This window comes from Epinephelus moara, chromosome 21 (genome assembly GCF_006386435.1).
Source record: "Epinephelus moara isolate mb chromosome 21, YSFRI_EMoa_1.0, whole genome shotgun sequence".
NCBI lineage: Eukaryota > Metazoa > Chordata > Actinopteri > Perciformes > Serranidae > Epinephelus > Epinephelus moara.
In genome coordinates this window covers 38,792,654-38,809,331 of record NC_065526.1, presented here as the reverse complement: position 1 = coordinate 38,809,331, position 16,678 = coordinate 38,792,654, and the positions used below count along the sequence as shown (strand labels likewise).

The 16,678-nt window shown below is 40.1% G+C and overlaps 2 protein-coding genes across 2 annotated transcripts in view; both read left to right on the top strand.

Annotated features, from left to right (window-relative positions):
• Positions 1–6,463, top strand: tyw3 (tRNA-yW synthesizing protein 3 homolog (S. cerevisiae)). The gene is made up of 6 exons (XM_050074857.1): positions 1–363; positions 2,418–2,498; positions 2,589–2,687; positions 5,411–5,482; positions 5,675–5,808; positions 5,931–6,463. The coding sequence occupies exons 1-6, from the start codon at positions 196–198 to the stop codon at positions 6,178–6,180; spliced, it is 804 nt and encodes a 267-aa protein (XP_049930814.1). The 5' UTR covers positions 1–195; the 3' UTR covers positions 6,181–6,463.
• Positions 6,464–11,533: 5,070 nt separating this feature from the next.
• The window catches only part of LOC126409014 (phospholipid phosphatase-related protein type 5-like), a 35,650-nt gene continuing 30,505 nt past the window's right edge, over positions 11,534–16,678 (top strand). Inside the window, exon 1 of the mRNA XM_050074879.1 lies at positions 11,534–12,014. Coding sequence (XP_049930836.1) covers positions 11,811–12,014 — 204 coding nt within the window. The 5' untranslated portion in view covers positions 11,534–11,810. The remainder of the gene's footprint in view (positions 12,015–16,678) is intronic.

Genomic DNA, 16,678 nt, shown 5'->3' with positions numbered 1-16,678 from the left:
TAGAGGAAGAAGCCGAATAAACACCACTACCATAGGATACCAGGGCTAACAGCTAGCTAGCTAATATTTACGAAGTAGGACGTAGCTAAGGAGGTTTTTCCGCTTGTGTCTCCAAGGTCCTGAGCTGTTGGACACCGTCAGCTCACGCTACGGAAAACGCACCGCGGTAGCCACATGAACTGAGTAACGTTAGCTATGGAGAAAAGGTTCAGTCAGTGGAAGAAGCAGTGTCTGAACAAGCTGGACCTGAGTAAGAAGGGCAGCGTGGATGAGGATATTGCACATGTAGTGTCTCTGCTCAACAGCTTTGAGGAGTTCTTCACCACCAGCTCCTGCTCCGGGAGAATCATTCTCATCGACGGGGTGAGAGTGGCTTTACTTTGGGCTGCACTGTGAGCACAGCTAACAAGCCAATTGGCTTCCACATAGCTGAAGGGTAACGTTATTCCTTTGGCATGAAAAAAAAAACATAACTATTTAAAATGACATATTGAATATTACCACCGACCAACATTTTCTCTACAAAGTCTGGTTAGGGAGTGTGCTTTACTTATCAGAGAAGGGGGTGGCTGGGGTGTGACTTCTTTTATCATTATTATTTATGTATTTATTTATTTTCGTTTTTATTGTTATTGTTTTTTAATTATGACTTACTCTACAGCTACAGATATGTTTCCTTGAGCCTCCCTGAGTGACTGGCAGAAGATGCATGATCTTCCCTCCACTATAAATTAGTTATTAGACTTTTTAAGACTTACCCTTTGATCTGTGACAGTTAAAAGCTGAGAACGAATCCTGGAGTTAAAAAAGCCCCAGTTTTTCACCTCACCTCACCTCTCACCTTTTTCACCTATCTAATATAGCTTTTATATCATTCAAAATAGATTACCAGTGTCTTTTCTTGTGAGATTTGCTCACAGCTCATGGGAAAAATAGACCCAAGACTGCAACTTTTGCTGCAGATCCTGAGCCAGCGTGTCTTCGCACATGATATAGCCAAGGACTGTCAGAAATGTAAAAATCCTGATGATGATAAATGGTGTAACTGGCGAATTTTTTTAGAAAACATGTTTTCTTAAAAAAAAAAAAGTCTGTCGTAAAATAATTACAAAATACAATGATTTAAATTTCTGTTCTCCTCCCCTAAGCCAAAATATGAAAGCATAAGTCCTTCCCCTGCGCTAAAAAAAAAAAAAGAAGGCATTCCTCCACCTTTTTTCACCGCCTCCTCCCCCCTCTTAAATAACAAACAGTCTCTTATAAAATCCCATGTGAGTTCTGTGTCTTGTAGTCTCGCCACCAGACAATCAGAGATCTCCGTCTTCCGATAGTCTGGGGACACTCCTTTCTAAAGTGTGTTTAACACACCGGCGAAAACGGCCGGCAACAAAGCAACACCCCTTTTCTCGTCCGCAAGGAAACAAACACACAGAGAGCTTGAAAATGGATGCCGAGAGATTTAACTCCGTTTTATCAAACGTGTGCTCATCCGTGAAGAAAATATTTTTTCCAGCGGATGTCTTAGTTACAGCATTATTGAGCTAACTGGAGTAGTTTCATGTCGTATCCGACAACGGGAGGCTTTTAACAGATGACGTCCTGATGTTAGCTTTGCTGCTGCTGTTTGCTGACCCTGTCAACTGCAGCCACTGATGCTTTCTAGACATCGTGATTTCCTAAAACTGAATAAATACCACACATAGCAACACAAAACTGCTTTGCTAGCTCAACCATGTTGTAACTAAGATATCTGCTGGACAAGATATTTTTTTCACGGACCGTTTAATGAGTTATTACCTATTACAGACACCACTAACTGCTAACAGGGCTAACAGCTAACGGTTAGCCCAGCTAAACGTGCACACAGAAATAGTAAAGTTTGTTCAATCATTGTGTTTATAGACTTTACAAACATCGGATTAGTCCAAACGGTGATACAGTGATGTGAAAAATGTGATATATAGGCTATATATATAGCTAAAAGCTCTGCTGGTTTTCTACCCGGAAGTATTTGTAAACAACAAGGCGATTCCCTCTATAGTCCGGCCGGACGGATGAGTCATGGCCTTGTAAAAGATTATGTTTGTTTCTTTTAGTTGGCGAGAATGTGTCGCCACAAACGCGACAAACATCCACTGAACTTTGACGGCGTTTTCTGCGAGCACGGCTGAGCCATTTTGTACCGCTACACGTGTTTCTAGTGGGACTAAGTTTACAAGCACAAGAGTTCAGCGAGCCACCGAAGGACCGCCCTGCAGATTTACTATTGGTTCTGCAACGTAGGGAGTTTTTTTAAACTCTGAAATTGTATCCGCCCATCTAAACACAAAATCAGGGAGAAAGTCATCAGTCTTTAGTTAAGCAAAGCGTCTAAAGACTGACTTGTGAGTCTATGTGTCTTGTGACTTCCATTCCAGGCTCCAGACAGCAGTGATGTTCACAAACAGAATTGTGTTTGGCTGTTTGTCTCACACCAGAAATGCAAATCTGATGACCTGGTGAGATATGATGGACTCCTGTACCACTGATATTTCTCCTAATAATATGGGTTTAATATTTACCAGATTGCATTTGTGTTTTTTCCTCAGATATCTGCTCTGGCAAACTCCAGTGGAGAAGCAGTGTTAAAATTTGAGCCCTTTGTGCTCCATGTTCAGTGTAGGCGGCTGGAAGATGCACAGCTGATGGTGAGAATGACAGTTTGTGCTCTGTTCTGTTAGTGTATACCCTGTTCATGTTACCCTTGGGACAGATAATCCATCATCAGAACATCTCATTCCATAGTTATGTGGATGATACACAGCTGTGCTTGTCATTTAAACCTTCTGACACCAGTAAATTAGCTTAACTATAAAGCTGTTTATATGACATGAAAAGCTGGATGACCTAAAACTTCTTAAATTAACTCTGACAAGACAGAAGTTCTCAGCATTGGCTCTGAACTCATCTCAAAACAAATACAGCCAATCCTCCTAACATAAAGTCACTTACAAAAAAAGTGGGTGTTATCCTGGATAGTAACCTGAGCATGGAGTAACATGTAGAGAAAGAAGTCCAGTCATGTTTTTATCAACTAAAGACTGTCTCCAAACTTAGATCAGTTCGGTCCTTTAGTAACACAGACAAAATATGCTCTTATATCCTCCTGCCTCCATTAATGTAATGCCTTGTTCACCTGCCGCCTAACTGGAGCAGCTCCAAGATGTTCAAAAATTGGTAGACTTATGACTAACACAAAGTAATTCTCACACATTACACTGCATTAGCCTCTAGCCTCTTTTAGAATTAAGCAATTAGCCCCAAGAGGCTGTGGTTTGCCGGCGATTTTACCACAGCTAAGGGGCGTTGTTAGGTACAGCGCGAAGCGGAGTGCCTAACAACGCCCCTTTGCTGTGGACCCTTAGCTACAGGCTGCCTGTAGCTAAGGGTCCTGATTATCAAATAATAAATGATATATAAAAAACACATGTCATTACATCCAACCTTAGACTGTAACAATTTATCAGCAACAGTAGTCAATGGCCTGTGTTAAGCAATACCTAATGGCTTGGTAAAATACAAGTAATGCTTAGCTCCCTGTAAATCCTGATTGTTTAAAAGGGTTTAGTTCAGTGATCCAGAAAACTCCTCTACATAGCAATCTATTAATAATATCTCCACCTCTCGGGGATGGTGTAATTTTTTTAATTCCCCAGAATCTAAGAGATGCAGAAGAGCCGTGATTATATGAGACATGATGACATGTAATTGCATACTCCATATTTTTGGTGCTGATTGCAGTCTTGTGTTCAGCTGGAGTGGAATACCATCAGACACTTTTCAGTCTGAACTTTGCTGACTTGAAAGTTGATTGAGACAGATGATGTATCCCAGGGAACAAATAGTCACTTATATTCTTTTGTCTGTTGCATGGTAATGCAGTTGTGAGCAGGGACTGATGTTAAATCTCTCCTTGAACGGTGGTGTATGACAGAACTGATGGCCCACTGCCACACAGTGAAGCATTAGTGAAAAATGCAGCTGGAAATTCAAATCGAGAGAACAATTTTTAAAAATGGATGTTCTGAATAAGATCATATGAATAAGGTAATTTATTAAATTAAAGAATTTTTTTCCCCATCTCCAGTTGTCTGATCACAGATGTGGGATTGTCCTGGAATGCACCAAAGGTACCTGTCAAAAGGATACGCCTCAAGGGAATTTCTATATTTTTGGCACAAATGTCCACTTGGACTCAACAATGAACCTATTAGTTCTAGTAGGTCAAAGGTCAAGGTCACTGTGTCCTTGTCTGTCTCATTCAGTGAACGCGATATTTCAAGACTGCTTTGAGGGAATTTTTTTTTTTTTTTTTTCAAATTTGTCAGAAAGGTAAAATTGGGCTTAAAGATGAACTCTTCAGATATTGGTGGTCAAGGGTCAACGGTCAAAGTCACTGTGACATGCATCCATCTCATTCTCGTGAACGCAGTATCTCAAGAACAGCTTGAATGAATTTCTTAAACTTTGGCGCAAACATTCACTTGGACTCAATGAACTGATGAGATTTTGAAGTGCATAGGTCAAGGTCAAGTTCACTGTGACCTTGTCTGTCTCATTTTTGTGAGTGCGGTATTTCAAGGACACCTTGAATGAATTTCTTCAAATTTGGTGCAAATGTTCACTTGGATTCAACAATGAACTGAATGGATTTTGGTGGTCAAAGGTCAGTGTGACCTTGCATCTGTCCTATTCTGGTGACCGCAATATCTCAAAAACACCATAAGGGACTTTCTTTAAATTTGACACAAACGTCCACTTTGACTGAAGAATAAACTGATTAGAATTTTGTGGTCAAAGGTAAAGGGGACCTCACAAAATATGTTGTTGGTCATAACTCAAGAATTCATGCGCTAATTATGACAAAGTTAAAGGATAAAATAATGAAGTGATTTTATATCCAGGTCAAAGGTCAGTTTCACTGTGACATCATAATGTTCTGCATAAACACTTTTCTGGCCATTACTCAACATCATATCTCAGGAATAGAAGGGGAGGCATTTGGTCAGATACTTAATTGGTGACACTAATCTTGGGTGTCCACCTTGAAACTGCTGATTGTGTAGATCCTTTGTGCTGCTGGAGGGAAGATGTGTGTGAAGCATCCATGTTTTCATGGACATGGATGTTAACTGTAAGAGAAACTTGACTGGTGCACCGAAGCATACAACTGCAGGGCGGTTAATTCAGTTTTTTTGTTTTGTTTGTTTTTTTCTTGTTTAGGAATAAATTATTCCTGGAGACTGATTTGTTAGATTTGACTTTGTCTCATTAGACCTTGACATGGGACCATTTGCCACCAAAGTGCTTTTATACTGAATATTAAATGAACTGAGCACACGGTCATTAAAATGTCTTGTCACTCCTCCAGCACTCTGTGGCCATCAACTCAGGCTTCAGGAACTCTGGTCTCACTGTCGGCAAGACAGGAAAAATCATCACGGTAGGCTCTGTGACATCAGTGGCATTTTGCTGCCATAACTTTATCAGAATATTAGATTAAATAGATTAAATAGTAAATAAAAACTTTAGACAATCCGTGCAATTCAAACAGCCCTTTGCTTTGCTTCATGTGTTTCTTGTATATACCATGTAAAAGATGTGAATGTATCACTGCTGTGTTTTGTCCCCCTAGGCAGTCCGTAGCACCCACGGCCTGGAGGTTCCTCTAAGCCACGCAGGAAAGCTCCTGGTTGATCATGAATACATCCACTTCCTGACTCAGATAGCCAATCAGAAGATGGAGGAGAACCTCAGACGGATCCACAGGTCAGTCTGATAATTGGCTCTTTCCTATTCAGTGATCGGTAAAACTAGCAGTGGCTATTAGCCACTACACAAACAAAATGTTCTCACTAATTCTATACATCCAAATTTAATTATATCTCCAGGTTCCACCAGAATCTGCAGTCTGCCCTGCCAACAGAGAAACTACACAAATTACAAATGTCAGATCCTCCTGTCTCACAGGAACCACAGGAAGTCCCTTACAGAGCGGAGACAGAAAAGGGGGAGACAAACAAAACAAGTGTGTATAAACGAAGGCGAAAGAGAGAACAGCACCATCAGACTTACTGTTGCCATGGTGACGGGCCCAGCATCGTGCCAGAGTTGGATGACTGTCTGGATCTATTCACATGAAGGAGTGACTCTGTGAAGATGCTGACATGCTCCTGTCATCACTGACTAGATAATAATGTCACTCTTTTCTGAATGATTATCAGTTTTATTTGAGAGAGCTGTATCACAAAGATGATCACTATGGTAACCTAAACCACACTGCTACCCTGCTTTGGATCTGCTTTAAGTGAATAGATCAGTTTAAAATGAGTGAACAGCTTGCTGGAGTGATGGATTTACCAATTTTGCACGGCTCCAACATGGACAGAAGAACTGCATTTACAATAAAATGATAAACGAGAAACATCAGCACAGTCACTTTGTTTTCCATGATTTCAAAAGTTAAACATCCATCCATCCATCCATTTTCATGGGCTTATCTGGAGCCGGGTCGCGGGGCAGCAAGCCGAGCAAAGCATCCCAGACATCCCTCTCCCCAGCAACGCTTTCCAGCTCCTCCTGGGGGACCCCAAGGCGTTCCAGACGAGACATGTAATCCCTCCAGCGTGTTCTGGGTCTACCCCGGGGCCTCCTACCAGTGGGACGTGCCCGGGACACCTCCAGCAGGAGGTGCCCAGGAGTCATCCGAGTCAGATGCCCGAACCACCGCAACTGACTTCTTTCGACGTGAAGGAGCAGCGGCTCTACTCTGAGCTCCCTCCGGATGTCCAAGCTCCTCACCCTATCTCTAAGGCTGAGCCCAGCCACCCCACGGAGGAAACTCATTTCCGCCACTTGTATACGCGATCTCATTCTTTCGGGCACTACTTTCTGACTCAGCTCCCTCTTCACCACAACGGACCGGCGCAGCGCCCACATCACTGCAGAAGTAGCACCGACCTGCCGATCCATCTCATGCTCCATTCTACCCTCACTAGTGACCAAGACCCTGAGATACTTGAACTCCCTCGCTTGAGACAGTAACTCTCCCCCAACCCGGAGAGCGCAATCCACCGGTGTCCGACAGAGAACCATGGCCTCAGACTTGGAGGTGCTGACTCTCATCCCAACTGCTTCACATTCTGCTGCAAAACGCCCCAGTGGAGGCTGGAGGTCATGGTGTGATGGAGCCAACAGAACCACATTGTCTGTGAAAAGCAGAGATGCAATTCTGGGAGTTAAACATTCCAGATTAATTTAATCAATGCACTGACAAAGTATGAGCTATCTAGTTAGTTGTCAATTATTTTTGGTCAAAAGTGGCTCTGTTGATAGTTAGGGGTTGACTCTGTTTTACGGCCAGCTTTAGGTAGCCATTAGAGGAGCTGCAGTTTTTGGCACTGCAGCATTTGCCTCATTGTTCAGCCCTGGAGGTTGTCGCTTGGTAGGAAAATCTGCATTATGAGATGGACCAGTTGGCACGCATATAGGTGAGGTAGGGAGATAGTACACAGGGCAGCTGATAAAGACACATCTAAGATCCTGTGGCACTTTCAAATCTATAAATGAGCTGGGAAACTAGCCTGTCAATATAATGTAGTCCAAGACCGCCTTTAAATATGACCTCCATAATAAACATGTTTGAATGAACACGGCTGTTGTATTGGACTGCATTAGATTGTACAGATGTACCTAATAAAGTGGCCACTGAGTGTATTTTCACTGAGCTATGCATCACTGAAGGCACTGATGATGTTCCAACTGATTCACAAATCATTAACATTTCTAATCCTTGTTTCAGGAACAATAGAAAAAGATCTATCATGGCTACTGTTGTCAGAAACACATATTGGTGATTCATGGGCAAAGGTGTAGCAAACAGTTTTCTTTTTAATTCATACTTAGATGTCTGAAATCACTCCTATATGTGTGCTATTTGTTTGTATGTGTGTATTGAATGCATTTACAAAGCAGCAGGGCTGTCTGAGGTGATTCTGTCCTGGAGTAGGCCTGATGGAGTTTTTTCTACCTACATACAATATAACAGTTCACCTGTTAATTGCTTCACAGTCACTAATTAGACCTCCCTATTAGTTCAGCCTCCAGGTATGAAGAATCTGGCTCTGCACTCAGTCCTGTGCATTGTGTTGTAGCTCTCACTGTAAATTGTTTAGACATACGTCCCAACTACACCATCTGAGATATAAGACCAGCTGTAGTCTCTGACTGAAAGCTTGTAATGACATCGAACAGAATACACAGATGCTACTATTCTGAAGCTGTTTCTTATAATTAACTGTGTTTCAGTATCTCCACTAGAGGGCAGCAGTGTTTATATAAGAACTCCAACTCCAAGGTTTCTCAATATAATTTGTATTCAGTGACACTCACTGGGATTGAACTGGTGGGGGGTGGGGGGGGGTGGGGGGGGGTGCGTGCAAGTTGTTGCACCTTTCAGCTGGCATCTGAAGTAGTAGCATTGCTGAAACAATGTCTGTATAAAAGGGACAGCCAGCTAGATGGGATACTGGGCGGCACAGGTGTGATGTTTGACGATATGTTATGCGTGTGACCCACCATGGGAGATTTTAAAAGTAGCTGACAGCAGTTAGTGGCTCAGAGACTCAAAGTCCATGACTCAGAGAGTTAAAACAGCAGCTGAAAATGTCTGCCAGTTGTGAAAACAATGAGGTCCAGGAGCTCCTTACCCTCCGAGTGGAGAACATACTATATGTCACACTAGAGGCTGATTCTGCTGTGTTATGTTACGCTTCTTTTTATTCCATGATGCCAGCATGCTGTCTAACATCACACACTGGAGCGCCATGACGCAACCGTTGTTAGGTTCAGTGTGAAAGTGCAAAGGCAGCATAAAGTAGGGACTTGACATCAGCCCTGCAGCATGATCTCTGTGTAAAAAGGGCTACAGACTATGCATGATAGCTTCGTTGAATGTCAGGAACAGTAGGATTGTAAAATTTGTAATGCATTTGCAATTAATCAAATTATTAAAAATCTGAATCTGAGGCTCTTGGCCCTGGAACAGTCAGTCTCTTCATTGGTAAACCGGCCTTGTAATTTAAAAGAAGTTGCTCATAGTATCACATAACCCAACAGTGCTGCTCCTCTCAGCTCCTTTTAGTCTCTTGTTGCCAATTGTTCTGGTTTGAAGTTTTGAAGTACACTCAACACTTAATCAACCTGTTTTCCAGCAGTAGCTGTTGTGAATAAGCTCTAATAAAGCAACTGTACACCTGCTGACTCGCAGGTTTGCTTCATCTAAGCCTGAGGCTGATCACCAGCTGAGTGTGTAGTAGGAAGGAGAGACATTGCGTGTCCTTTTGTGAATTAAGTTGGGGATGTTGAGGCACAAATTATTAAGAGGCTGTTGTGTAAGGAGAAGGTGATTATTCCCCATTTGGATGTCTTATCTTTCCCAAAGGAGTGTCTATATGAAGGATACTGCTTCACCTCACACTCTATCATTTATCTAACAATCTTCTCCACCCAGATATATCAAATATTACACATCGTGGATTTGCATTATCATCGAAGCAAATTTTATGCTATCCCATCAATTTTTCAGCTACTACAGTTTTCTTTATAACCATATCAGAGCTACTGAACATAGCAAAGCAACGTTTTGTCGGACGATAAGAAAAGTGACTCTGGCTCTGAAAAGACTTTCGCCCATTGATGTGGTTTTCTCTGGGCTTAAATCAGAAAGGATCATCAAGGGAGAATTCCACAGAATTGCAGGTTTGTCAGTGTTAATAAGAAATTAATCTACGTGGATACATTATATAATGATTTATAAATACTTTTCATGTATTTAAAGATTCCGTGGTGTCATTGGCTGCATTTATGGGACTTACATCCCCATCATAGCTCCATCTGAGCATAAAGGTGATTATGTGAATCCGATGTAATTTCACAGCAATTCAGCAATTCAATTAACCTCAGCCTAATATTGACAGAATGAAGTAAAATATAAGTAAAATGTCTTCCAGTCTGCATAATATTTTTGTGTTTGATTTTGAGTGCGTTTGGGCCCCCATCAGATTACAGCTGAATAAGAGGATATAGCAAATTATATTAAAATATATGAACATTGTTAATAAATAAAATGTTTATATATATTTTCTGTACATCAGACATGCTTTAATGCATCACATTGCATAACATCACTTCACATTACCTGTTAACACACTGCAATCTTTTCCCATGCCACCTCACACTGTTTAGCTGCAGCTGCTTATCTATATATATATATCTATATATATATATATATGTACATACATACAAGACAATTGATATTGTGTAAGCCAGATGGGACAGAGCATTAACTTTTCTCTTAGCTGTTAAAGCTTATTTGACAATGTATGTCTTATGTTGGTAATTTATTCATTTCAGACAGTCATATTTCATTTACCTTGACAGTTTATTTTCATTTGATGTATTATTTTTTTTAATGGTAATTATTGTTTAAGTAAGAGATTTATTTTCTTAAAAAAGTTCATTGTCTCTTGTTCTGTAAGACTGAGAGTGGAATGCCAGCAGCAGAGATTTTACTCAATGTTCCTGAGAAATAAAACCGCAGTCAAGGTCGACCACAATCCCAAACCCTGCTTCTGGTGCCCCCTTTTCTCTCCGCACGACACTCCACTGCAACTTTAAAGAAAAAATCACAATGCAGAGTCCTAGGGGAAGTGCAGAAGGAGTCTAGTGACGGGCGTACAGAGGCAGTGGGTTACATAAACCTCAATGTAGTACACTATGTACACCACATACTTAATGCACGGTGCACTAATTTCAGCAGGGTAGTGTTGTCTCAAATCGCACACTGCCGTTTTGCACTTACTGGAACTGACAATGGCTTTTTTTTAACTGCCTTTTTGTCTTTGTTGTCTTCTTTTTAAACAGCAAATTGCAAACATTGTCTCCAACATTTGACCTTTCAGCTTCTATTCAACAACAGTATTGATACCAAGTGCAAAAAATATGTAAAACCTCCATCTGTTACGCAGTGGTGTTCACTGTAGCAAGCTCAGGTTCTTTGTTGTCCCCAGTCACCATGCTACTATTTGCTATGTTGCCCCCAAGTGGCCAAAAAAAACCCCCATTCCATTCACACAGCTAATAATGTACAACTAATGGTAAAAAATTGTGATGAAAAAAAGTAATCACTATTACAAACTAATTACTAACTAAAACTAGTTATCTGCCCTCCACTGTCCCTAAATCACCAATACTGCTAAGTACTGATGTGAGTTTGTGTTCAGCAGACTGCAGGCGACCCTTTAGAGATTGTTCAGTGAAAAAGAATTTATTCCCTGGTTCACTGCAGTCAGCTGATTCAGGATATTCAGCGGGGCGGAAGAACACGGCTTCCCTCTCACTCACAAAGGAGGCAAAGAAGAACAACTTTGTCTCTGAGGGGCAAATAATCATCATCTTCAGCACGGTCATCATCATCTGTGTTTTGATACTTGGACCGGAGAATTCTTCAAGAATTGTTCAGATGGATTATACATCACATTTTTTTTTATTTTTAAGCATTATTAAGCAGGAATGATTAAAACCACATTAACCATGGTGACCCAAACCAGAAACTGGCATAATTGGATTTCAAACAACAGCAGTCATTGGAAATTTTAAGTTGGATACTCCATCACCAGGGTATCCAGGATTTTGTACGACTAAATACCTAATCACTGTGGAAACAGTACTGAAGAGCGTGTAGCATCAGATTGTTGGAGGCAGGGTCCACCATGCTGTACTTCCAGGTGGTGATTTTGGCAGCTACAGTGATGCTGGTTTACTACTGTGAGTTTACTGACACCTTCAGTCCAGCCGAACAGGGCTTTATCTGCAGAGACCCTGCTTTAACTAAACCAGACCCTGGACCTGAACAGGACAGCCGTGTACAGCCAGTGATACTGTACTCTGTGGTGGGTGGACTGCCTGTTGTGCTGGTAAGTCTAAATATGATTTAAATACAGTTAGCAAAGGTGTCTTTTCTTTGTTGTGATGATGATGATGCTACTGTCAAGAGATCTAGAGAGAAACAGAGAGGCCGATAGTCATACATATCTAAGAGGCAAAATGCCTTATCTTTAAAAAGACAACAACATTTTTTTGTATCTCAAGTTTTGACATTCACATTCCTTCTTGTTCTCTTTCATTAAAGATAAACAGATATACTACCACTAATTTTCCTGATGTATGTGTTGACTGTGCTCGAATAAGATGGGTTACATCTCCCAGCAACATTCATAGATTGCTTGATGCCCCTTTAAACTATACCTTAAAAGTTCATGCATGAATTATTACGACCTCAGTCAAGATTTTCTTTTCTTAAGTGTTTTTATTCAAATATATTTTCACATGTCCACTTGGGTAGACAGCATGCGTTTAAGTTTTAAACTAAAACAAAATATGAACCAATCAAAAAAATGATATATATCATGTGAAACTTTAAATACATTTTAATGCATTTAAACTAGTGTGTTCACATTTTTTTTAACAAATTCTAATACTGTTCAATGCCACACAAAGGTGTTGAACTTTGCTCCTCCTGTCTCCTAAGCTTCTCCCCTCTCTTTCTACTCCTCCCTTCTGTACTAACCCCCCACCCCCCCATTCAACTCATTCATTGTAGTTGAAATCAAGCCCGCAATGCATTAGGCCCAATTTAGTGGACAGGTGATTAATTACCATTTCCTCACAACATATAATCAGTATTTGAAAAAATGTAACAACTGTATTAATCCTTAGATGTTACTTGATTTTTTCCAAGTCTTATTTACCTGCGAGGGTCTCCTGTCATAGAAGGATTGGCAAGATATTCTTGGGGGGCACAACATTTCTTGCATTCTGTCAGCTATCTTGATTTTGAGAGATTTGTGTTGCACTGCCAACACCTGGCCAGTGGGTGACAGTGTATGGTATAACACACAAGGGTCCACTGTAGAAACTTCAATGCAACTATAGCATCAAAACCCATGCATATACAAGAAAATGGCTTTTACACAGCTGTCCACTGTAGTGAACACTATACTTGAAAGGTTTAAAAGCCTAGTCCCAATGAAACGTTCAGTTCCTTTTACTGGCCTGGTGTGGCTACACATTTTGACAATTTAAGGCCTGTCTCAATTAGTTACCTGGTCTGGTTGCCAAACACTTCATTTTATAGTTCTTTGGATGTGTAAAACCAGGTTGTTGGCTACCCACTGGAATTAATGTCACATGTTGTTAGCTCGGTTTGATTCTCCACAATTCAATCGTTGAGCTCATTTTATTGAAACTATCAGCACCAGAGAAGACCGTAATTCATTCAGATTTACTAGCATTACAAAAGAAAAAAAGAGATGACTCCCTTCATCTGAAGCTGTGTCCATTCTTTAACATATCTGGTAAATTATTTATATTCCTTTAGTCCATAAGGGTCTATCGATGAAAAGAATATAATAAATATTCATCCAAGTTGTAAGTATTGTTTTAACAGGATAAAGTGGTGTTGAGTCAGTTTGTCGGGGGCTGTAATTCTTGAGTGCCATAACACTCTCTCTCTCCCTCTCTCTGATGCCCTGACGGTCAGAGCTTAATAAATTATTATTAAATTAATGATTTGGAACTTATATATTATTCGAAGCCTAATTTTTATACAAGTAATATTCATACTGGCTTAAATAAACAATTTAACCTTTTTTCCCATCTTTGCTGAGCAGCAGTTTTGTGTAAAAGGAATTAAATGCCTGTCCCATATAAATGCCTGTCCCAAATATACGCCTGTTGACTTCAGTGATTTAAGCAAATAATAGCCTGGACTACTAATTTGAGTTTAAGGTAATATGGTAGCCAATCTCGACAGGATACTAAAAAAGTGCCAATTAACAAGACAGTGTAAAGAGAGACAGAGGTGTGATGACAGATTTGTAGACAACATAAGTTTACTTTACATGAAATGATCCCTTGTTGGAAAACTGGCCTGTTGCAGCTGGGACAACAAAAAGTAAATAGAATATAGTCCTTATAAATACACAGAGTGCTGCAGATGATGCAAAAGTGAAACAGTTGCAAATAGCAATGTCAGCAAATGACGTTTTAGCATCTCTCAGCTCATTGTTTTGGTTTTAGAGTGTGTAACTTCAGGTGCTTCTAATGAAAAAGCTCTAAGAACCCACTGTACACTACCTGCTCAGCAGCAAACAACAGACAGACACAGTTTGAGACTGGATGGTGAACATAGTGGAGCAATTAGCAGCTAAAGAAACTGATATTTTTCTCAGGAGTTGGTGGAGACCAAAACAGAACTAAAAAGCAGAATGGTTTATGGTTGGTTTATGGTTCATGTGAGAGCGCACTACTACGTGATGTTTTTCTTTTGCTGGAAAGTGGTGGAAAGATGCTGGGGAGCACGCAAGCCCAGCACTTCATTAAACCAGCGCTCCCAGTGCCTTTTTTAAAATGATGCGCTGCATGTGGGTTTTGTTTCCATGACAACAATATGTGGACATTAGCTAGGTAGCACTAGCCAATAAAATGTAACACACAAAAGTCACCAGCTTTAGTGTCTTTGCTGTGATCGTCACAGCTGTGATTGTCTATGACTGAATCACAGCCGTGACGATATACGAGTATAACATCACTCCCTCTCGCATGATATTGCTTAATGAGCCATTTCACTGACATATATGCAACATATACTGCATTATTTAGTTAACTAAAATGCAGCTATAAAAAAATCTATGGAAAAGAAGAGACTTAGAAAATATGAGAAACTCTTTAACCCAACTGAAATACTTAATGTGTGTTTTATGTTAAAGCACACAACAACTCGTGTCATGATAGAGCAGATAATAAATTCAGACTATATTTATACAGTTGAAGCTGAAAACTCCATTAAAGATAAAAAACACGCCTCAGATATCTCTCTGGCTGTACAGAAGAAAACAGTAACCTGAAAGCACACAACAACACATGGTATAAGTCATGATAAAACAGATAAATAGACTGTATTTATACAGTTTAAGTAGAATACTCACTGAAAGATGGAGGAAACACATCACATATCTGTCTGGCTGTACAGAAGGAAACAGTAACCTGAAAGCACACAACACATAGCGTAAATCAAGATTAGGGCTGAGCAATTTTGAAATTTTTTTTGACTGATATTGCGATTTGATGTGTGATTTAATTGTGTTAAGTTAAGCTTCACACCACAGACAATACAGTCATCTATTTTGACCACAAATCTGTTGCTGAAGCATAATACACATATTTTTCAACTAATTGTAACATTGTTATTTCTTTGGAATATTTTGTTATTCATTAAGAGCATCCAGAAAATCCATCTCTCTCCCCTCTCAAACTGTCTCTACAGCCTGCAGTCAGTGCAGGCGTGCTAACATTAGCTGCAGCAGCTGCTGTGAGGGACACTGACAAACTGCACTCATCAGCTTTTAGATAACTGTATTTAGTGTTTGTTGCCTTTGCCAGCTTTGCATTTCACATTACAGGAGCGACTGCTGCCTGTGTCAAGTTTTGAACATTTGCAGCTGCTTTCAGCTCTCTGGTACTTACTGCTTCCACTTTGTGACTGAATGCTGCTGCTAGCTCCAACACGTGTTGCTCCCTCACCCTGTGCCCTCCTGGAGGACATGAGTTTGCCTTCAGACGCACTGCATATGTGTTTTAATGTCGCAGCCTTTGCGTTAGCTAATTGCAACGTTTCAAATCGCAATTTCTCAAAATCTTATAAAAGTTCAGCCAGCCGCTCTGGACCACCAGCCATTCTGTGATTCTCTTTAAAAGTCCAGATGGCCAGTCCACACCAGATAGTTCAATAAGCAAACATCACCAGACAGATAAAATATAGTTCAACTTACTGTGTGATTTGCTCAATCAGTGCAGGATTCAGATGGATGATCCTCAATTTGGTACAGGCCTACACTTAAGTTAGCCTCGTTCTGGTTCCCTCATCAAAAAGACAATGGGATTTTTCCATTGGATTTTGGATTATTGCAGAAAATAAGCTCTATGGCAAATAAACATTTTTTATACTTATATGTTTTGTTCAGCAGGATAATCTTCACAATTGTAAACCACTTTTATGATTTTTGAAGCCAAAATGCAATCACCAGAAGTAAAAAGCTAATGTTAGGGTATAAACAAACTACACCACATTACTTCAAAACATCTCCACCATAGCAAGGCTGTAAAGCCATGAGATGACATTCTGTAGTCTCACTTGTTAGCAATCACCTCTTTTTAAAGACACAGAAAAGCTTCAAAATTCACAGTGGGGTATTTACTAGAAGTGGGCCATAGGGTCCCAAAATAATATCACAATCAGGGTATTTTTGTGACAACAACATTCTTATTATTTGTTTTATTATATATACTAGTCAATACCCGGGGATGTGTTGTGTATAGAAGAATAAGAAATCAGAAACAGTATATTCAGATTCAGATTCAGATTCAGAATACTTTATTAATCCCCGGGGGGAAATTGTTTTTGTTCCAATGCTCCGTGCAAAGTAGAAATAGAAATACAGCATGAATGGAAACAAGAGATAAAGATGAAGATATAAATAAAATACTAAAATAGACAATGAAATAAGCAAAATAAATATTA

What these genes read in the sequence shown, in the direction of transcription:
- tyw3 (XM_050074857.1), top strand. Translation starts at nt 196, where the DNA reads ATGGAGAAAAGGTTCAGTCAGTGGAAGAAGCAGTGTCTGAACAAGCTG. An exon ending in TGGAAGATGCACAGCTGATG is followed by an intron (nt 2,688 to 5,410) that starts GTGAGAATGACA and finishes TCACTCCTCCAG; the next exon opens with CACTCTGTGGCCATCAACTC. An exon ending in AACCTCAGACGGATCCACAG is followed by an intron (nt 5,809 to 5,930) that starts GTCAGTCTGATA and finishes TTATATCTCCAG; the next exon opens with GTTCCACCAGAATCTGCAGT.